The 22066-nt window shown below is 40.3% G+C and overlaps 6 protein-coding genes and 1 long non-coding RNA gene across 15 annotated transcripts; 4 read left to right on the top strand and 3 right to left on the bottom strand.

Annotated features, from left to right (window-relative positions):
- The first annotated feature begins 318 nt into the window (after positions 1–318).
- Positions 319–2014, top strand: Mefts (elongation factor Ts, mitochondrial). The gene is made up of 4 exons (XM_076792451.1): positions 319–445; positions 821–976; positions 1050–1578; positions 1650–2014. The coding sequence occupies exons 2-4, from the start codon at positions 821–823 to the stop codon at positions 1880–1882; spliced, it is 918 nt and encodes a 305-aa protein (XP_076648566.1). The 5' UTR covers positions 319–445; the 3' UTR covers positions 1883–2014.
- Positions 2015–2126: 112 nt separating this feature from the next.
- LOC143356612 (uncharacterized) lies at positions 2127–5002 on the bottom strand. 4 transcript variants are annotated; one of them, XM_076792459.1, is made up of 3 exons: positions 4419–5002; positions 2484–2708; positions 2127–2427 (listed from the first exon to the last, which is right to left on the bottom strand). In XM_076792459.1, exons 1-3 carry the CDS (start codon positions 4485–4487, stop codon positions 2275–2277), a joined length of 447 nt encoding a protein of 148 aa, XP_076648574.1. In that variant the 5' UTR covers positions 4488–5002; the 3' UTR covers positions 2127–2274. The 4 variants fall into 4 exon arrangements, 3 of the variants coding, with proteins under 3 accessions (XP_076648574.1, XP_076648573.1, XP_076648572.1); XM_076792458.1 differs by lacking the exon at positions 4419–5002 and adding an exon at positions 3899–4410; XM_076792457.1 differs by lacking the exon at positions 4419–5002 and adding an exon at positions 3549–3892.
- Qua (villin like protein quail) lies at positions 2589–15237 on the top strand. Of its 5 annotated transcripts, XM_076792441.1 has the most exons (10): positions 2590–2729; positions 9302–9346; positions 10961–11053; positions 11712–11828; positions 12337–12677; positions 13021–13783; positions 13851–14037; positions 14103–14351; positions 14429–14725; positions 14799–15237. In XM_076792441.1, the coding sequence occupies exons 4-10, from the start codon at positions 11745–11747 to the stop codon at positions 15146–15148; spliced, it is 2271 nt and encodes a 756-aa protein (XP_076648556.1). In that variant the 5' UTR covers positions 2590–2729; positions 9302–9346; positions 10961–11053; positions 11712–11744; the 3' UTR covers positions 15149–15237. The 5 variants fall into 5 exon arrangements, with proteins under 5 accessions (XP_076648555.1, XP_076648556.1, XP_076648553.1 ...); XM_076792440.1 differs by lacking the exon at positions 9302–9346 and having other exon boundaries at positions 2589–2729; XM_076792438.1 differs by lacking the exons at positions 2590–2729; positions 9302–9346 and adding an exon at positions 5089–6461.
- On the bottom strand, positions 15217–16809 carry Prosbeta2 (Proteasome beta2 subunit). Its single transcript, XM_076792456.1, has 4 exons — positions 16693–16809; positions 16276–16455; positions 15724–16039; positions 15217–15628 (listed from the first exon to the last, which is right to left on the bottom strand). The coding sequence occupies exons 1-4, from the start codon at positions 16752–16754 to the stop codon at positions 15353–15355; spliced, it is 834 nt and encodes a 277-aa protein (XP_076648571.1). The 5' UTR covers positions 16755–16809; the 3' UTR covers positions 15217–15352.
- A 106-nt stretch (positions 16810–16915) lies between these two features.
- LOC143356164 (uncharacterized) lies at positions 16916–20804 on the top strand. Of its 2 annotated transcripts, none has more exons than XR_013082623.1 (4): positions 16916–16930; positions 19859–20058; positions 20378–20463; positions 20640–20804. It is a non-coding gene; the product is annotated as an uncharacterized LOC143356164 (long non-coding RNA). The 2 variants fall into 2 exon arrangements; XR_013082622.1 differs by lacking the exon at positions 16916–16930 and adding an exon at positions 19123–19137.
- On the bottom strand, positions 16937–19852 carry Cdc6 (Cell division cycle 6). The gene is made up of 4 exons (XM_076791630.1): positions 19007–19852; positions 17991–18929; positions 17707–17918; positions 16937–17626 (listed from the first exon to the last, which is right to left on the bottom strand). Exons 1-4 carry the CDS (start codon positions 19287–19289, stop codon positions 17393–17395), a joined length of 1668 nt encoding a protein of 555 aa, XP_076647745.1. The 5' UTR covers positions 19290–19852; the 3' UTR covers positions 16937–17392.
- Positions 20805–20989: 185 nt separating the features above from the next.
- Rsfs312 (ribosomal silencing factor RsfS-like protein, 312) lies at positions 20990–22047 on the top strand. Its single transcript, XM_076792796.1, has 3 exons — positions 20990–21359; positions 21442–21702; positions 21782–22047. Exons 1-3 carry the CDS (start codon positions 21029–21031, stop codon positions 21979–21981), a joined length of 792 nt encoding a protein of 263 aa, XP_076648911.1. The 5' UTR covers positions 20990–21028; the 3' UTR covers positions 21982–22047.
- Positions 22048–22066: the final 19 nt, after the last annotated feature.

Below are 22066 nucleotides of genomic sequence, written 5' to 3'. Positions count from 1 at the left end.
TTTAAAAAATTCTTCTGGCAGAGAATACAATGGTTCAACCTTCGAATCGACCAATTTGCTTATTTTAGCGCTAGTTTCCGCGCGCTTTTTTTTAATTGACCGTCCCGGAAGCCCTTCGCAAGATGTGACGTCCTCGCAATCGCATTCCATGTTGAATCCGAGGTCCACGGAAAGCCCTCGTAAAAATGAAATTTGTTTTACATCTAAAAGAAGCGATATGAAAAGTATGTTGACAGATGGAAATTTCTTTGAAGCGTTCGTCAACTTAAAATCGTTTACAAGTCTTGATGCGATGACTAAATAACTTACGAATTTCAATCGAAAGTTATCCATCTCCTCTACTACTTTGCGGTCGAATTTTATACCGTCACAGAAGGCGCCACTTTCGGAATAGGTTTTGGTTTATCAATTGTTACGAGAATCCGTTTTTTAAACTATATTCACGGTAAGTATTAAAATAAGGAATCGTTTCTTCGGTGTAATCAATGTTTCGAGTGAAAAGTGATTGTACAGTATGTTTGTTAGTCGTCAACGAAAGAATCTTGGCCATATGCGTTTGCCATCGTTAAATCGCAAATACATTGACACTAGCTACAATTGACTGCAGTTTCTAGGCAACGAAATTAATCGATCCGCAGAAAATATGCGGTATTTCTTAATCTAATGCTTTTTGCGTGGAATTGAGATTTTACTGTTAGTTAGATTGATACTGTTCAAAGTGGTGGTCGAACATTTTTAGGTTAGGTTTCCCCAAGAATCTTGAACAAACCAGTCAGTATCTATTTGTATATATAATGACAGAACCAATGGCATGTTTCAGATGATTCCACGTCAGCTGTTTCGTTCGATACACACAAATTATCTGCTCTGCTATTCTTCGAAGAAAACATTATTGTCAAAGTTGCGTAAGAAAACTGGCTACACGTTTGTGAACTGTAAGAAAGCGTTGGAGCTACATGATAATGACCTTGAAAAAGTAAGAAGCTTCCGTTAACGCTATCAATGATTATTTGCACAACAATATTGTTAACCATTATTAAATGTTATAGGCTGAGGAATGGCTGAAGGAACAAGCTCAGGCACAAGGTTGGTCTCAAGCAGCCAAATTACAATCTAGAGCAACTACTCAAGGATTAATAGCAGTGGTTACTAACAATAATTATGGAGCACTCGTGGAGATCAACTGCGAGACAGACTTTGTTGCGAGGAATAAAAAATTTCTTGAACTAGCAGAAATCACACTGTCTACTGTGTTAAAGCATGGAATGACAATGGAGTCACATTTGCCTGTATCTAAAACTGTACTCTTCACAGATTGTATTAATCCTTTGCCAGTAGGTGATGGCAAGAATCTTGGCGATCATTCTGCTCTAGCCATTGGAAATGTTGGCGAAAACATTAATATAAGACGGGCATTATGCATAAATGTCCAACCAGGTGTGCATCTCTATGGCTGCACTCATCCCACACCCGTTAATCCAGTGCCAACATCGTTTGGACGATACGGTGCCCTAGTGGCCTTAAAATCCAAACAAAAATGTACCACTCTGGGTTTGCAGCTTTGTCAGCATATTATTGGTAATTATACTTGCTCTGAATTCGCATAAAACTATTTCATATATTTTAAATAATATGTTCCTTAATATTAGGAATGAACCCAGCCAAAATTGGAGATCCAAGTGTCGATGAACCACACTGCGATGTGGAAGAAGAATCGGTTATGCTGTACCAAGAATTTCTACTCGACTCCTCTGTGTCCGTGCAACAGCTATTGCAAAATAAAGAGGCAGAGATTGTAGACTTCGCACGATTCGAAGTGGGTGAAGAGGTCGAATCAGAAACACAAAAACTGCCATTGGACTCCTTAGAAACATGTGGTTGAAATAGAGAATAATTCCGATCCGATGGAAAAAGACCGATTATAAACTTCATTATTGTATTCATTTTATTCGAACTTCGACAAAAACGTATCGTTATCTTGTCAAGATAAAAGTAAAACATGCAAGCACGATAATATTTTATTATTTATTTTTGTTACAGATCAAATTCTATAACTGTTGCAATTCGTTATTAAGCGTATCTTAAAATAATAAATTGGAAAAGTGATAAAAAGAAAAGAGATCTAATATATCTCAATAATAGACTTTACTTATCGTCTAATGCAGAATACATACGTAGAAAAATAGATTCGATTTAAAATAACAATGCGATCAGTAAATACAACGGTCTAAATGCGAATAACTTTACATCCGAAATTCTAGGTCGACAATCGGATTATTCTGCTTCTTCAGTTTCGTTGTTCGTTCCGCACGTTTTAGTAGCTATAAACTCGTTTCTTCTTCGCATGAGTCTAATAGATTTCCAGAGCCACATTCGCGAATCCTTTTTCCAGAAACTAGCAATATCTTCTGGTGGATACCTAACACCCTGAAAATTTGTCAACAGCTTAGCGCAATGTGTATCTGAATAGTTGGATATCGTACTTGGAAATATAAAATGTCAGGATGATGAAGAACTTGTCGACAGGGAAGCACGTCTCTGGCATTCACACTGTACAATTCTTGTTCGACGTCGTCAGAAGGCTCTGTCTGAGCATCGCTCGTTCGCCTAAGCGGTATCTCATTCCTGGCTTCGAGTTCCGCGTCTAATTCCAAACGATCCAGGACCGATGTGAAGCTCTTTGATTCCTTACATTTGCCAAGATTCGCCTGTTTGCAGAATAATTCAGGGTGAGTCACCTAACTCTGCCACCTTCAATTATTTGCTACATAAAACAATGTTTTAATCCTTTTTCATTAAAATATAGAGATAAACTAACTTTATCACCTTGAGTTGTTTGTAAACTGTCTGTTATGAAAAAATGTTACAAACAACAAGAAATAGCAAACTTGTTAGCAGAAACATTTGCCAAAAACCCAGTTCCAGCTATGACTGAATACCTCACAAATAAAACCAGATCAATTATGATAATGGATAGACACCTGTCTCGGACCAGATAATACACCCAACATATAACTCTGAAACCTACCCTTTAATGGTACCAAGTACTTACTAAAAATTTATAATACCATTTGGAAAAATGGCTTATTCCCAGAAAAAGGAGGCTATTGTCATACTGATTCCTAAACCTGGAAAGGATCCTACAACATCTGACAGTTATCGGCCCATTTCACTTACCATTACTATATGCAACATACTTGGAAAAATGGCAACCATGGAATCCAATGGACATTAAAAGACATAACATAATATGCCTACTGCAAAGTAGATTTATACAATACTACCATGGACTTTAGACCACATAAGGGGGTTCATTGTATGTGCTCATTGCAACATTATTTCCAATATCAATTGACAATATTCTATACCAACTATCCTTACCAATCAAAGCCTACCACTTCACAGACGATTTAACCATCCTATAGAGAGTTAAATACCAAAACTTTACAACATACACTTTAAAACACACTCTGGACAAGTAACAAAAATGGTCAACTAAAAGACAACATTAATTTCTCCGAAACAAAACTCTTCTCTTGAATACGCACCTCATTGAAACTAAAATTATTGCTTGGAAACTCAGAATTCGGACGAGTAACCTCAACAAAATATCTAATAGGCACAACATTCGACAATAAATTAAACTGACACGTCCACATTGCAAACCTTAAAAATGATTGCAATATGCGTCTAAATATCTTCATAATGTTATTGACTAGTATTTGGGGGGCAGATGTAAACGCATGAATTAGGCCCTGTAGATCCATTGCGTGATTCATGTGCGACTATGGCTCAATTATTTACGTCGCAGCAATCAAATTTATCCTTTTGAAAAGCTGAATTCCATACATAATATCGGCATGAGAATAGCAACTGGAGCTTTTAAAATTTGTCGCACCTTCAATACCTTTCGGTGTTGCATACTTTTGACGATTAGATCACGCGTGCGCTGTATAGTGTACTGTTTATAGCATATCTTGACACTGAATATTTTTAAATGCGTGTAAACACGTCCGCAGCGCTCGCAGGAACCAATTTCTGAGACGTGCATAGACGTCCACAGCACCGAAAGGCTGCAACGCCTCAAATATTTTTAGTAAAAAACGTTATAAATATTGCAACGTTTGATTTTTTCTGAATTTTGACTGAATTGAACGAATCGCCCTAATGATCCGGTATAATGATAATTCGTCTAAGTTCGAGGGAGGAAGCTATGGTGAAAAATGATGGAAACCTGTACTCCTTGGGAACACACGTTGCATCCTATAGCACCGGACAGGCTCGTGTCGCTCTTGTTCTTGGACAAAACATTTTTCTCGTCCCACGTAAAGTTTTCAACTGTTCGTGAAACGAAACGTGTAATTTCACCGTCGTTTGATACGATAATGATTATTCGTACACGAAAAACAGCCACTAACCGCTCGAATTATCGGATTCATCGTTTCTCCAGTCCATCGGCTTTTTCCTGGTCCATGTAAAACTACCATAAAAAATAAAAGTTTCTTGTATCTGTCAGAGTCAGCTGACAGACACTGATCCTGTTCCTCTTCGTGCGAAGAAACAACGTCCTCGAGCTATGTTCGAATAAATGAACGGCTTTCGTGGAACTGTTCACGTATCCTCATATACCAGGTGGCATCGAAACATGCACCTTAATTTATTAAGTCTACGTTGCAGCCAAACGTTACTCGAACAATCTTCTGTTCCTATATAGATTCACGTGAACGTTGCATATTAAACATTGTCAATCGTCTTGTGCATGCTACCATATCTGAAACGTTACAGTCCTTTGAACACTTCAGCTGCTCCGCTTACGAAGTACATACAGACGAGTCGCTGTATGAATAAATTAACATGCATACACGTTTCTGCACGCTTTATTCATTTCCTTTGTAGCATACAGGGCGTTTCATGCGCGAAGGAAACTTAAGAGACGTGTCGAGCAAACGATAAAATGATAGGAGTCTCGCATTTCCGTATTTTTTAACGATAAAGTAACGCAAGTGCAAAAGAAATATTCCTATTCAAAACGTGTCGTTGTTAGAAACGCTCAATCACTTGTTATCTGCTCTAATTCGCGGTGTTTCGCGGTGCAAGACTAACAACTGTATTCGTTTGGCAGAGCCCAGCTAATTAACTATCGCAGGAAGAAGCAAACTATTTATGTCTTAGAACAGAATTTAAATATCCTGCTATATGAAAAGACTGCTATGCAGCAGAACAGGTATAAGCACAAACGTGTATAATGGCTGTTTGCCCTGAGAGCGTTCTGATTTGCTCCTCGGGGCAAATAACATCAGGGAGAGGAAAACTTTCAATCTTCAGGTGGCAGAGGACTATCTATCTTGCTGTCTCACTGTAAATTACCCTGAGAAGGCATGGTTTTGTTGTTCTTTCCGGAGCAGGGATAATACCGCACAGGGCAATCAGCGTTTAAGCCTGTCTTGGAGTCGAAAAATCGAGCTCTGAAGACTACAATGACAATTCTTCCCGGACTCTACTCTCTTTCATTTGCGATTAACGCTTTGTCTACGGGAAATCTAGGCTTTTAAATAATTGTGCTGTACTTGAAGGAGGCTTAAAAGTCTTCTTTGACACAATAATCGAATAAAGACCAAAAAGGTCTATCTACGCGTCATAGTTCGTAACCCAGAAAAAAAGAGTACCCCAGCCGACAGAAGCTCGCAGTAGTTCCAGAATGACTTGGCCAATGAATCAAATGAAACCGTAACGGCGGTAAAACCGGCCGCGTCGTTCGGACGTTTAGTGCTTGAAACCAGGACGTATTGTTTTTCCTCGGAGGGGGGCGGGGCGAGGGGGTCGGGAAGAGTAGTTGATTCGCGAAATACCTCGTGCTCGCATATTACACGCCGAAAGGCGCCAGAAGCGAGTCTCTCCGAAGGCAACGCACTTAATCTTCCTTGCGCGGTGTCTAGGAGACCGTAATCTCGATCGTTACATCGGCATCCGTTATTCGAGCGAAGACAACCGACGGCGACGACGAGGAACAGCTCGTGGAGAAGGAGGAAGAGGAGAGTAAAATGGAGGGGAAAAAAGGAACAGGAGCACGGATTGGATAGGGAAGCGTCGTCGGATAATGTTAGAAAGGTAGAGGAACAGAACCGAACAGAACAGGTGCGCTCGAGCGAGATGCGTGTACAACACCATAGAACCGATGCCCGTATGGCTCTCGCCGCTCGTATTCACGAGGTACCCGTTGGTCACGGGTGGCCGGCCCGGGTTCCGGGCCCACTTCCGGACGAGTCCGCACCGGTACGGTTTCTTTTTAGTCAGGAACGCATCGTATCAGTTGTGTTCGCGTACAGTTAGACGGTGTTGCTTCGTGCCGAACGCCTTCTCCTGCTCCTTCGCGCATATCGCCCACGGAATCGTTCCCGCGCCGCTTCTAAATGACCTGAAAGGATCAACGGGGGATAAACACCATGGATTTCTCGAGACGGGTGAGTTCCACTGCCAGGAACCCCTGGGAAACGTCCAGCAGTCGCTACGGGATCCATCAATCCGGTTGTCGTCCTCATGTCCCGAACCCTTCGTTGCTCTTTCGTCGAGAGCTCGTTTCCATTTTTCTTGTTCGTCAGAGAGTTGTTAGATTTGGTGCTCTCATTGGTAATTTCCTCCTGTAGATTTTTATGACGACTTAACTCGTCGTTCCTGTTCGGTTATGACGAGTTAACTCGTCGTTCCTGCTCGATTGTAGGTTCCACCGATTCCTCAGTTTTTGTTTGTCGCCAAGTTGTTGCATTCTATCGCGTCGAGGTATTTTTATTGGCATTGCTTGCATCTAGCGCGAGCCTCCTGCAGCCGGAAACGGTTGTTAAGTGGTCGACAGTGTTGCTAATTGTATTAAGTTTCGTTACGCAGCACTTTTAACACCTCGTCCACTCCCGTCGTCGGGATTTCGTTTCCGTCGTCGAAGGGGATGATATTGATTTCCATTTGCATGGTCATCGTTCTGTCTGAGAGTCTTGCAACGCCATGTCCCTCCTCCTTGCGATTCATGCGGTGCCTACAAAGTCACTGTCTGGAAACGAATAATTAGATGTTACTCGTTTTTTCCACGATACAGAGACACCGAAACGCATACGCGTCTGCAATACACCTCGACTTACCAACCGGTCTATCAAACGCGAAATAGGACGAAGACTGCCATCCACACTTACGGACAACCCGTGTGTACGTGTGTGCCATAAATGCATAAAATCCACCGTCTGGTAACAGGAAAGCTATAAACCGTGTGATATTATTCAGTGTACGGTATTCAATGATTCCGCTACCGTGCAGTTCGTTAATTTTACATTTCTCAATGCCGTCGATGCAGTACGTATTCTTAACCAGTGACCCCCTTGCCAACAGACAAAATTATTAAATATTACAACCCGACTTTCTAAAGTTAGCAAATCGACGCGACGCGCGGCTCCGTCCGATTGTGTTCGTCCTTGGGGGTTTTCACGGTTCAATCGCATTTTCGTGCCGTGAACATTATTTTCAAACGGTATAAAAACTTCTTTATAAATCGCTGGAGGATCGAATTTTGAAATACTCCTCAGACCTTCGAACAAGAGGTCATGATGCAATCGAAGAGCCACTGTACTTGAAACGGTAGGGAGATTAAAAGAATTGGAGAGCATCGATCTATTACTTTCGAGCTGCTGAAATCGTTCAAGAGGAGGAGAAATGTTTAAATTGTGACAAACGATCCTTCGTTTCGCGTAAAGATCCACAGTCTATAAATCACTGGAGGGTTTGATGCAACGGTCATAGGTGCGGACAAACGCATGGGAGTCTGCATGACGGGACAAGTGGTTTGTTGCGCCCCGAGGTCGAACGGTCGCAAATTTTCACCTCCCCGCGAAACGGTTCGCGGAAGATCGGCGTGGACGAGCAAGTGGGCGTGCAGCAAGTGCAGTCACCGCTTCCTGCCGCAAATGATCGTCGCGGACCACGCTCGAGCAGCACGTGTGCACGCGTATCGTTCGCGACACGCATACAATTCCGCGAGAGCGTGTTCGAACGCTGGGCGTGGGCATGAATGGGCGCGTGTGATACGCGTCCGCGAAAACAATGAGGATCGCGGAGCCCGCCGCGCTTTACTGCACTTTGCTGCACCCACACGGCCCGCGCGACCAAGCCGAAGTTAATACCCTGTTGCGTCACCGACGCTGAAATATTTCTGCACGAGACAACGGGCAACGGAGCAACCGGCAAACTGGGAAAGCGTGGAGCAATTAGCGAGCCATTCGTCAAGTGGAAACCTCAGGTCGGAACGAGACAGTCACGCGAGCAGAAAAAGTTGGGAAGAAACGAGTCGACACACTCGCCGGAGAATGCTAATGCTATTTTGTAGCGTCGTTGCAAGCGTCTCGGCAGTCCAAGACACCGGCCGATTTTTCCGATCTTTACCGATCAATGAAAATCGAGATTTTCTTTTTCTCTTTTATTCCAGAACTCGGTGCATTAATTCAATTATATCCCATAGCTTTGCTAGCCTATGTAGAACAACTGAAAACTGCTATTATTGTTAAGTACCATGAAATTGTAGCATTATGGATCTAATGTAAAGCAGTAAAATAAGCAACTATTGGTGCAGAAGTTGATGTCAGGTCTAGCTCGACGTAGCACCAGAAAGAGCTGGACGAAAATGATTAAAATAATTGTTGAATTGTTCTATAAAGAACTTCCACGATATGTGAACAACTTCTTACATGTTCGCTTGCAGCGTCGCGGCGGACGCTGACGCGACCATTTTATAGCGTCGTTACGAAGACCTTGCACAGCGTATGGCCCCAATCGATCGGTTTTTCTTTTTCCAGCGGTAAAAGTAGTAGTGCTAAATCAGATTTCTGAATACAAATGGTTAGAACGCTATCCAAAGAGTTATTGCATCGTGTCACAAATAACTTCTCCGAGAGACCGCATTCAAAAAGGATGATTCAGCCCAATTAAAAATGTTAGAGGATACAGTCGAAGTTATGGCAGATCTTTCGGCATTTCTAGGCCGAAAGATTTAACATTCGTGAATTTATAATTCAACGTGTCGTTAATGAGAGCATTTCGGAGATCATTTTTCGAACCCAATTACATGCGGAAAATCGAGCGCGAATTCATTTAAAGCGTGCCACCGTGCCGACGCGCGTACACGGTTGCATATTTTTACGGATACGAAAACAATATATGCCCGTTTCTCCGTAACACTTACTCCGACATCCTGTTACAAGGAAACATCGTCAGCCGTGACGCTAACACGGCAATTAATTTCTGATAAGACGGTGATTCTTTCCAGAATTGTGTTCTCACACGTACGGTCGCGGCTCGGCTAGAAAGGAATGTAAGTAACTGCATTCTACGTGGGTGTGTTTTAGACTGATACGCACAGAACAATGGGACTTTTTCAACGAAATTGTCGTATGTCGCACGCACTGTAAAAAAGCGTATCTCGCTTTTACATCGTCTTACTTCACAGCAAAACAATTATCTGTTCTGAAAAATTGTGTACTCAGCACAATAAAAAACTTTCCGACGACGCTGAACATGATAACACACTCTTGAACGTAACGAAAGAAAACATGATCTCCTTTTACGTTCTCTTTAGTGGATAGAATAGCATACAATTCAATGTTACAAGTTACAGTCGACTGCCTCTGAACGAAATCCACGCGAAAGCAAAGTTTAATGTAACTACGAGCACAATATTTTACGACAAAAATTATATAATCGTTTTTCACGACTAAAATTCGGTTACATTTAAAATGCTCGTCAAAAGACAGCTAGAACAATTATGTGTACTAGTTGAGTAGCTGTCCCTCGGCAGTTTTAGCGTTCAAAATGTCTACAGAACTTCCTGTGAATAAAGTTGCTGTCGGACGACGCTCATCTAAATAGGAGTACAAAGGTTTGAGATACATATTTTAGAAGCGTATTATTTTATAGTTTTTCCTGCAATGAGTCGGCAACTATCGTCGACAGTCTCTATCTAGAAATAAAAATTTGCATAAGCGTTGTTAAACAATTAGCCGAGCGTCGTGGAGGGACGGGCCTGGGCAAACCCCGGCGAGAGCGCTGGATCGTTGGATCGTAAGATCGTGGATCACCTGTGATTAAGTCCTCCGGAGGACCTCGCTCTCGCGAGTTCCCATACCCTAGTTTTCTGCGAGCGCGCGCGGTGTGCGAGCACTGATCGCGTTTCTCCGTTGCGAAATTCATGCGCGCGCGATCGTGCCGCGAGGCTAGGCACGATCAGAAAGGATCGAACCGGTGCTCGTTCAATTTAAAACGTTAAATCGATCGGGACCAGCTGCGGAGTGTTCCCACCGAAGGACATCCTGGATAACGGGTCGAGGAGGATCGAGAGGACCGTCAGCTCCGGACGACAAATGTCGGAAATATCGTCGAGGATCGAGGAGTCGGTGCGTAATTTCAAAGAAACGGCGGGGAGAAAAGCGGATAAACGCAAGAGGGAAAGCGTGAGAAGAAGGACGATTTCCGGTGATCCTGGGCAACGGTATCGCACTCGACTCTTTTGGAAATCGAGAAGAACCGTTCCTTGCCGGTCCTTCTCTCGCTCGCGTCGCGTCGACCGAAATGTACCGTTCCACGCCGAGAATAATCGGCCATGTAATTTCGTTAATTGATCTTTCCCGCCCCGCCGATTGTTTCGGATTTTTGCTCGATATCGCGCCTCTTAATTAGAGTTTTACGTCGGAAACTGGCAAATTGGTCTACGTATTAAAGCCCCGGAATTAAAGTTCCTGATAATAACGATACGGTTCGGGTTTTATGAGCGCATAAAGGGAGGAGAGTGGTATATAAAGCCCCGCGGAAGTTCGCGGAAAGCTTAATTGAAATAAGGAAAGCACTCAACAAGGCGTCGTCGTTTGCGATTGATCAGCCGGCATCAAGGGTCTCGATGATTTTCTTAGAGGATTCTCTTGATTTCACGCAGGACGACAGGAGCTGCCGTTCCGACGACTCCAATGGCGATATCTTCAAGAATGTCCCGAAGAACAGCACCACCTTCCGCGTTTGGAAAATCGAGGTAATCTTCTCTCTACTTCCTTGCTTTGATGTTCTCCCCAATTGTCTTATATTTTTGAAATTCCGTTTTCGAAGTTCCATTTCACAGATTTTGCGAAATATAAATGTACCTGTTACAATTAGCCTGCGGATTTGATGCATTTATAACGGAAATGAGTAGCTCCGATTTGAAACAGCAGGGAGATCGAAATGGTTAAAAAAAGAAAGAAACCCTTGAGTAGCTCCCGTTCCTTACAATTGATGCACAAAGTTTTTATTTTGCATAAAACTCCACAGTCTAGTTAGAATATTTACTTCCTCACCAAGAACGTAATAAAAAATTACACTGACTCGGGGAGAACAGCAGAGTTAAAAAAAATTCTGCAGGACGATTCGTTGTTAATGGTGCGATCAACAACCGTTCCCTGTCTAAATATAAAGTGAAACTGTGAGACTTTTTACAGTCAGTTTCTCAGGGAATTGTTCGTTTTATTTCTTCATAAAAAAAAGGGAACGTTGTCTCATCCTCATCTCGTTGTCGGTCGTTCCATGAATAACGAACCACCCTGTAGACGGGAATCGCGTGAGTTTAATACACTGCATCGACTGTTCGAGAGATTAAGAAACATAACGAGTGAAAGTGTGAAATACGAAATTACATTTTAATGCTGGTGCAACAGGGATTACGGGTCGCAGCCGTCACCGGAAGTAATATGGGATATTTCCTCTCGGAGCTGGCATACATTATCTATGCGGTGTCGCCGAAGGACGGTCCGCTCCCTTATCCTGGCATGCCGGTAATTAGCCTTTATTATCGATGCTTCTATTGTTACCGTTTCCTTTATTTCACAATCTACCCTGTCATTCTTGAAAAAAAAGTGAGAGAAACCTGTGAATTCTTCACAATACAACAAAGGATGTTACGCATTTTTTACACCCATTATGAGCTAATTTATCCCCTATTTACTTATGCTTTTTGGTAACTGAATGTTAAAAAGCCATTGTTATCCTTTTAGAATTGATCCAACCTTAACTATTAGTAAATTGATTAGCACTTTACCTACACAAGCAAAAGAAATGATTACATTACTCAGGGTAAGTTACTATTGCTATTGAAACATTTAGTAAAAATATTGAATAATCATCGCTGGGTCACTTATTGCTTCAGCATGTGTAGGCAAAAAGATTGACGAGTAACAGTATCCTACATTCTCTCACTTTTTGCTTATACTTGCTACCGTGCTTTAGAACACCGGGTACAGTATTCGAACGAATCAATCCTCATCGTGAAAATTATTCAAACAGGTTAAGGACCTGAAATCGGGACCGGTAGTCCGTGTCATTCATTTCTGGATTGGATCCGCATGCGACTCGACGATTTCCGGTGCAGCCGCCCTCCGAGCTGCAGAACTGGACTCTCAGATATCCGCCACGATTCTTCTGAGAGAGGCGCAAGGCCGTGAAAGTCCGAGGTTTTTGGCGTACTTCCGGCAGGGTCTCGTCGTCGAGAAGTTCCATTTCGAAACACCGTCTTGCAGTCTGCACAGAGTCACCGGAGTAGCGAATCCTCTTCTAACGGAGCTCGAAAAGGTCCATTGGGATCAGTTCAGCTCGCGCGACGTGATTCTGGTGGACGTTCTATTCAAGTACGATCCAAAGAAATTTAAAGAAACCCTCCATCCAATAATCACTCTTCAGCAAATGTTGCCACACTGCGAAGCTATATGCGAAATAAACATTTTCTGTCGTAAATGCATAAAATCCGCAGTCGAATCACTACAAAGATTAACACTAGGTTTACGGAACATGTTCTAATATTTTTAACTTACGATTGTCGAGATTGTAAAGATTATGATAAATATTTGGGTATAAATTATGAAAAAGAAGGCTAAAAACTTAAATAGACACATTCCCGTTATTTTTCTAAAGTTATATAAAATTGTAGTGCTCAGTAAAGCTAGTATTAATATAGTAACTTTATACAATCAGGGGCGTCATCTTCCTCTGGCTAGGATCCTTAGCCGATCCCTTGCACAAACGACACGCGGTGGCAATCCTGGAGACGAAGAAGGAAAACAACAATGGCAGAGTCGTCATCGTTGAAGATGGTTACGAGCAGACTCTGGCTGACGATGACAGACACCTATTTGCAAGCATTTTGGATCCGTCTACTAGGGTGGTTCGTCCGGATCGTCCTCACAGAGTGAACACCCCAGCTCCAGTCAAGCTGTACAGGTGCAGCGAACAGTCTGGCAAATACAAAGTGGCGGAGCTGAAGTCTGGGCCTATTCTGCGGTCTGATCTCACGTCTGAATCGGTTTACCTGATTGATCGTGGCGAGGCCGGTGTGTGGGCATGGGTTGGACACAACGTCAACGCTAGGGAAAAGCTGGAAGCTGTCCGCAACGCGCGTGGATTCGTCAAGAAGAAGAACTACAGCAACGGCGTGTCCGTTGGGAGAACAATCGAGACTTACGAGCCGACAGAGATGAAGACTCTTGTCAGAGGCTGGGGACCCTCGAAGGCCAGACCACTTTCCCTACCGCCCAGCTTTGAACCTGACTACATGAACGAAAGACCCAGGATGGCTGCCGAATGCCAATTGGTTGACGATGGATCTGGCGAGAAGACCCTTTGGAGAGTGTCTCAAAAAGAAGGAACGGTCCAGATCGAGGACAAAGGCATTTACTATGCAGAAGCCTGCTACGTGATGTGCTACAAGTACGGGCAGGGCCGCAGGAGCAAATGCATAGTACGTAATCGATGTTTCATACATAATTTAAGTTTATAATACCAGAATTTAACTGTCAACGTTGTAGGTTTACTGTTGGGAAGGAGTTCATTCTGTAAAGGTAGACCGGGAAGCTGCTTTGGAAGCCGCTTGTCGTCTATCGGAGGACAACTCTGCACAGCTGGTGAAAGCCTGCCAGGGTAGAGAGCCACCTCATCTGCTTCAGATTTACGATGGAAAATTAAAGATACTAGCTGGAAGACACCGGGACTCTCGTTAGTAACGTTTCTGAACTTTGTTTCGCTAAAGCAAAATTGCTATTTAATCATTTTGCTTGCAGCGCCGGAGAAGTATCTTGTCAGAGTATTCGGGTCTACACCTTATTCGTCAAAAGCGGTTGAACGTCCTCTGAGATCTAGCAGCCTCGATTCTAGCGGAGTTTTTATCCTATTCTCGGATATGCCTGTAGTGTGGTGCGGTGGCAAGAGTACGGGCGACGCTCGACAAGCGTCCCGACGCCTAGCGCCTAGAAATGCGCTCCTAATGATTGAAAATAAAGAAGACAATGATTTCTGGGAAGAACTTGGAGGTAAAGCGATAACTAGAGTTATGGGATAATCATTAAATTTGTGTGTGAGAATATTGAAAATCAATGGTACCTTTCAGGTAAAGGTACTTATGGCACAGAGACCGTCGACGTCGGAGAGGAGCTTGAGAAACACTTATATCAGTGCGTGACGGAAGGAGACACATTCGTCGGTGAAGAGGTTCTTGGATTTGGACAGAGCTGCCTACTTCCGGAAGCAATTTGGCTGCTGGATGCTGGAAATGTGATATGGATCTGCATCGGAAAGTATTCGATGCCCAAGTCGTTAAGAGAATGTGTGCACGACGCTATGGTATTTCTGTACACTCATCCAACTAGTCGAGATAGAAATACTACAATTTCTGTGATCAAACAAGGTACAATGACGGTACGCTCTTTAATGAAGAATACTCGTGAATTTCTATTAATTGTCCGTCCTATTGGTTTCAGGTGCGGAGCCTTCGACGTTCATTGGACTGTTTGACAATTGGAATTACAATTTATTACGGGACTACAAATCATTTGAAACGTTCTACACGGTTTCGCAAGATAAAGAACCGTTGACGAAGATACAGACGTCTTCGAAATCATCGAGCGATTTTGATAATTACGTGAAATATCCATTTTCTGTATTGAAAAGTGATCCAGAAAATTTACCAGCCGGTGTTGACGTAGCGCGCAAGGAGATGCACCTTACTTTCGACAACTTTATCGCTGTTTTTAAAATGGAGCCGAACGAATTCGTGAAACTGCCGCCCTGGAAGAGGCAAAGACTGAAGCAATCCGCAGGTCTCTTTTAACTCATAGATCTCTGTCGCAGTTATTATAATAAAGTTTGTACGATAGTCATTATAAAATAATCAAAATATAAAAATATATACACCTTGTATTTTATTGTTTGGAACTAAATTTATTAATCAAAAGAACATAAGACCAAAGCCTCTGGCTGTTTAAAAAATTTGCATACCATTTCAGCTTATACTTAGAAGTACCTAATTCACATTTCAAGATGAAGTGTCCATTGTTTCCTCAGGAAGTCTGCGAATAATTTCTTGCTCGATAATTATAGGATGTACAACCTTCTTGAGTATAGCAGTGGTACCACGTTTGTATCGATAGGATATTGAACGTTCTCCCTTTACATTGGCGACATCATAAGGCCGCAAATATTCAACGGAACCTTTCCGTATGACGCATAGATCAACGTTGGAACCGGAAGCCAAATCGTTGAACACACCAGCGCGAATTGCATCTGCTACAAGTTCTTTAGCCTCCTCTTCCTAAATTCAACATTCAATGCAAATACGTTGTTTAATAATCAAATATAGGTGTAGTCACATGACTGGTAATCGTTTGAAAAAATGTTTGTCCTTACATTCATATTAGGTTTCCATCGACTTTCAAATACAGACATTGCAGCTAATGATCCACTACCCATAGTGGTGTACATGTGCTTGTCTGTTGACCCATGCGGATAAATGCAATATAAGTGTGGACCATCTAAGTCACAACCTCCTAACACTAAAGCTGCTCCAATGTGGCCTTGATAACGAAACAGTAATTGTTTGATCAACGTATTAGCAGTGCAAACAGGTACCAAGCGACCTGTATTCAAACGGTGCAATTCCAACTGGCTGGATATCATCTGAGTTGTCATCTCAGTGTCCGCAGCAGTTCCTGCACCACAGCAACTTCGAAGGAACAATTAATCAGTTATTGTGTAAAATTTTAACCATTTTAGTGCCAGGAGTAATTTTAAAAACCATGTCAAATAGTGCTAAGCAGTGCGATGGCGCTGTTTTTTGTTAACTTTTTCTGCAGTTTTCACATTACAATTAAGCATTGTTCTGATGAAATCTGAACAGCGCGATCGTGCTGCGTGGCAATTAAATGGTTAAATCAGTAATAATTTTCATGTGAAACTTACTACATATTTTCGGCAAGATAATGAATCTTGCTGCAATTTTTATCAGCTACTATGGTGTCTTCTGTTGCTCTTGTATCACCACCAAGGATCACTCCATCCTTGTAAACCACTCCAGCAATTGTTGTTCCAGTTTTAACAGCCTTAGGTGGTTGGAATCCTTTCTTGATCAGAAAATTATTTCTGTAATAATATAAAACTAGATTAAACACGTAATTCTTTCAATTTTTAATAGTATTATAATTCTGTCTTCGAATTTGCTACTGTAGTTTGTATGGAAAAGTAATTATTATTTAAAAAATGACACAGCACTATTAATCTATGAGGTTATGTATACCGGAATATTACCTTCCATCTTTATGATTATACGCTTTATTAATATGATCTTTATTTTGGATAGACTTTGTAACGATAAATTACCTTTGACCAAGTTCAAATGAAAATCCTGGTGCAGGAATTTCTGGAGCAAGTAACGAAGACATTGTTGAATCTTTACACTCTAGACTGCTCTACATAGACACAATCAACAAGAGCCAGAGCACCGTCATGAGAAACGGTTTCCTAAATATTGACGCCCGCCAGAAGATGGCAGTTTTAACTATTATACAGGGTGACTCGCAGAATACTGTGATATTCAGTCTTATATTTTCGATCTTATGTATGTAACAATTAAAAATAACTTATTTCTTATTAGTTGTATCGTGAAACGTCTTAAATGATGTTGCATTTAACACCATTTTTAAATGTTTACGGTTAAGTACAGAAAATAATTCGGTCTGAAAATGTAATACATTTATTGAGAAACAAACCAGTATATTAAAAGATAACATGCTTTGTTTCGATACAAAAATGATAAAAATTAAAAAAGTGCGACAGAACCTTGTAAAGTGCATTCGTGTTACATAAATTATTGCTCAAATTTATAAGTCAAAGACATTGTAATTACACAATAAATTTAGAAAAAAGATTGTAATATGCCGGTGTATATGTATGTACATTATTATAAAAATTGGTATATCGCTTGGCTAAAAAAATGTTGCGCCTTCTGACGCTCAATAAAGATTAAAAACATTAACAGTCAGCCTAACAGATGACATATACGAATTTCATATGAACATATTTATAAACAAGAGACATCGCTAATGATCTCTGCCATCATATTTTTGTCTTGCAAAGCTGCATCCAATTCTTCTTGATCCCATTCCAAACTGACTTTCGATAAACGGGGTTCCTTTTTAGTCATCAATTTTAAGATACCTCTCGTTTCTATCAACGAACACAAACTTACAAATTCGGAACTGTCGACAGCATGAATATTCCGTTTCTTGCAGACCTTTTTATAGACTTCATGCAACTACAACAAAATCGCAATCGTGTAAGTTATAATTCACTACTTAGTCACAAATGCGTTATCTTTGCGTTATTACAACTTACTCGTCCCACGGTCACATCTTTATTCCGCCCCTTGTTTAAAATGAGCAGAAGAGAACACAATAGCAACTTTTGTTGCAAGGGAAACGTGCTTTCTTCCTTTTCCATATTCTGAGATCCTCCATAAACTCCATTTAAGACTGTAACAACTTCCCTCAAGTCAACTGGTTTGTCTGCTGCAGGCTGTTGTTTTTTGGGGCTCCTTGTATTTATTTCTGCAACAAAAATATGTAGTTTTAGTCGCTTTTCTAACACAATTTCCTTTTAGAATAGTCAGAACAACATACCGTTGTTGTTTGTGGGTTGTAAAACTTGTACTAATTTTTGCGATTCGGCAAGCTCTATTACTCTTCTACTTATATCCAAGGCTCTCCTAATATCTCCAGAAATGGCAGCGACTTTTCCAGCTAACATTTGCACTGCATTTCCAGTAAAAAGATCTGATACTTTGGCTTCATTCAACCTTTCAGTTATTATGTTAGATATTTGTTGTTTGGTATATGGTGCAAAATGCATTAACTTTGGTTTTAGCTCACATCTAGCCTGTAATCTGGGCAATATCCTATCCGTCAAGTCCAGAGCATTAGCAATGCCGACAAGAACTAACTTTGAATTCTTTATCAGTGGCCATTCGAATATAGAATACAAAACAGACTGATTCTTGCTCTCTAGCTGGTCCAATTCATCCAAGATTAGCAGCAACATTTTATGCTTGGAAATTAAATATTTCTCGATAATCGTTTTACTGCTTTTCCTAGACTTTCCAGCAGATAGGCCCAACTCCTGTACAATTTTTCCATAAATTGTTGGAGCAGATTTCATGGTTGTACAATTAACGTAAACTACTTTAAAGTTTGATTTGAACTCGGGCTTCAGCATAAGTTTCGATAGACACGCTGTCTTTCCAGTTCCTGGAGGCCCTGAGATGTACAAGGAGGCAGACATTTCGTTCTTTAAATGTTCCTCCATAAATTCTTGCAACTGTGTCAATTGAGACTCTCTGCCAGGTAATGTTTCAGGTACTGAGCTGTGCAAAGCTTTGCGAGCACTGCGATACTTTTCTGAACCGAATAATTTTTTAGGAACTAGCTTATCTTCTTTGTTCGGTGAGGAAATTAAATGCAATTTATCTAAAAGTGTAGAGGGTGAAGAGGGTGTTGACGGACATGTAACTTGTTCTGTTTTTTCTATCCTTTTTTGTTTTGGTGGTGAGGAACCATGATCTCCTGAAATGAGAAAGAAAATTTTTTGACATAATATATTAATAGAAAATTAATATTAATGATAAATCCGAGTTACATACTGTCAGATTCGCTGGATTTTCGGACGCGTCGAGGAGTCCTGACGGCTGTACATTTCCCAGTGACTTTCACGTTATTTTTGATCAACGAATTCTCCATATCTGAATCCGAATCCGATTCACTGCTACTAAAGGTAATCACCTTTTTTACTGTTGGCGTGTATTTATACGAAGTTTCTCTGGCAGTCGCGTTGGTAAAATCTTGTTTCGTCATTTCATTTTTAGTCCCATAAAACGAACACTTCTTCCGTATACTAAATGGAATCGTCGTCTGGATGCTTTTCATTTTAACAAGATCTTCGTGCCAATAAAATTCTTAATATATAGAAATTTGAACCTTCTGGCACAAAACGTTTTCCTCGTCTATTTAGAAGCGTAACTTTTAACATAAATCCTTTGACATCTCTTTTCACACTAGTCCGATGCCCGAGGTTAACACCTCGAGGAATTTCGCTTAAAATTGAACGATTTAAGAATTACACTCGAATGCGCTTACGATATCACGGTTGTTAATGTTACTTCTTCAAATTAAGCTGTAAATATTGCAGTTTACGTGTTACGTAGAGCAGAGAAAATACGTTTATAAACGCGCAACAAGTGCAGTATGATGGTAGTTTTCGCGGGAAGGTGCTTTAAACGCGGGAAATCGAAAATGCGTGAACACGAACCAGATAAGCGTTTACTTTCGCGCGTAAAACATCATATTTCAAAAATTTAAAGGTTTATGTAAAAGTGTCTACAACGGAAGAAGTAGTGTATAAGTATTATACACTGTTTCAAGGAGAATGATTTAACGTTGCAATTATGTCGCTGTAAATCTCTAAAATCTATTAAATTAATACAATAAAGTTAAAGCCTGTGCGCACAACGGTGGTGCCCCCTGAAAGCAAACATAGAAACTACACTGAACCGACGTTTCCGGAGTCGCAACGAAACCAGCGTTCCTCTTCCATATTGGTATTGGAAGCCGAAGGAGACGGCGGAATCGAAGTCCGCAAAAATCGAGATAATCTAGGAGAATCTAGAAATCTCGTAAATTTAGAATGAGAGCGAAGGTAAGATTATATTAATATTTTCTTATTTATTCCAATATTTTTCGCAGAGAATTAGTAATTATATATTTTTCGGGAAGTTGAACTTATGTTGTTCTTGGCTACGATGTGCGTGATTGCTCGACACAATGTTGTAGACGCAATGCGTTTTCTGTTGTAAAGATCTTATTTTGTTATTATTTTCAAGACTTTTTAAACCGTTTAATTTGTTTGCTAGATATACAATTGTTTTGTTTTATCTCGTACTATAGAAAGTAGTTAATATCGCGAATGGTGCAACTTGACGAAGTGAGGTTAAGTTAAATTTCTTGTTAATTTTCAGTGGCGTAAGAAGAGGATGCGCAGGCTAAAGCGTAAAAGGAGGAAGATGCGTGCGAGGTCCAAGTAAATTTTGTACGCACGGTCTCTGTAAGTATACATTTATTTATTTAATCATATATACCATGTTAATCCTTCTACAGTTTAACTAATTCAAAATGAGTTCCTATGGAAACGTGTTTCTATATAATGGAAGATATTTTACATTAGACACAAAAATTCCTGTATGGTTATTAGTTATTAAGTTTACCGATTATTCGTTTCAGCTGTACAATTATAACACCAGTTCCGACACAATCAAGTTTGATCAACCTGAATGGGGATACATCAGCAGTTTGACACATACTTTTATTGTATCTATGCAGAGAGTTCTGTTTTATTATGTACGCGTCTCTTGTACGGCTAAATAAACTTCTTAAAATACATTAAAACTCTCCTCTTACTACCCAGTCATTTGCTAGAATTTAATGCTACAATTAATTGAGAAGAATTTTCAAAATTCTGTAAACGTTTCGTATATATTCGAGTTACATACAGTTAATATTTACGTGCATATTACTAACAATTACTATAGTATAAGTACAGCATTAGTGAAACTCTATGTACATATATACACGTGATTGTAAACATAACCTTGTTTTATTGCGTGTACAAGATGCGGGGACGGTTACAGTCAAGTCTATTACAAACGAGAAAATTGTTTTATGAATATTTTAAACCTTGTGTAAATAATGTAATTACATATTCTCAGTTGAGACAGGTTCGACAGTTTTCAGTAAAAAATGACGAAGAATTTAAAAGCATAGAAAATTTGAAAAGTAATTCAGATAACCTATCTGGCTCATTCGGTAGCACTTACAAAGTTTTCGACGAGAAAGATGCAGAAATTATACTCGATGTTAGCGAGAAAGAAGAAACTATTCAATTGGAAGATTTACAATTTGAAGAAGAATATCATGATCCTTACGTTGGAGTCAATTTGAAACGTAAGTTAAAATAGAGGTACTACAACGGCAAAAGTGCAGAATAAGAAATTTTAATAGAAAGGGTAAATGAAATATTTTTTAGGTGGAGTCACTGGAGTATTTGAAATAGAAGATTTAGTATCCCTGTTACAAAAGGAAAATGCAAAGAACATCTTTGTAGCAGTAGTTCCTCCTGAACTGTCGTATGTTAATTACATAGTCGTAGTCACAGGGAAATCGCACAAACATATGAAAGCCCTGGCTACTTTTGTACGTAAAGTGTATAAATTAAAAAGGCATAAAACAGATGCAATACCAAAGATTGAAGGAGAAAAGTCGAAGGATTGGATAGCCCTAGATTTAGGTATATATATATTTCGTTGTAATATCTTGTCCATTTATGAAGTAATTTAAAAATAATATTTACATTGCTTATCTTGCAGGCAATATTGCATTACACATTTTCTCCATACCTACAAGAGGATTATATGACTTGGAAACATTATGGGCTGTTGGTCCTGAATATGATAGTAAGAGTAGAGAAACAGGTGATAAAGATGATATTATGGAGCAATTCAATCAATTTTTATCTGATATGGATCCCATTGATGAAGATGATAATGTAAAAAATAAGAAGGAATAAAATTATGTTAATACTTTATTATGTCATTTTAAATACATAAGTATGTAAAATAATTTGATGGATTAATTCCTATCGTCTAATATAC

The sequence above is a fragment of the Halictus rubicundus genome, chromosome 8 (genome assembly GCF_050948215.1).
Source record: "Halictus rubicundus isolate RS-2024b chromosome 8, iyHalRubi1_principal, whole genome shotgun sequence".
In the NCBI taxonomy this organism is placed as follows: Eukaryota; Metazoa; Arthropoda; class Insecta; order Hymenoptera; family Halictidae; genus Halictus; species Halictus rubicundus.
This window is presented reverse-complemented; position numbering and strand designations above follow the sequence as displayed.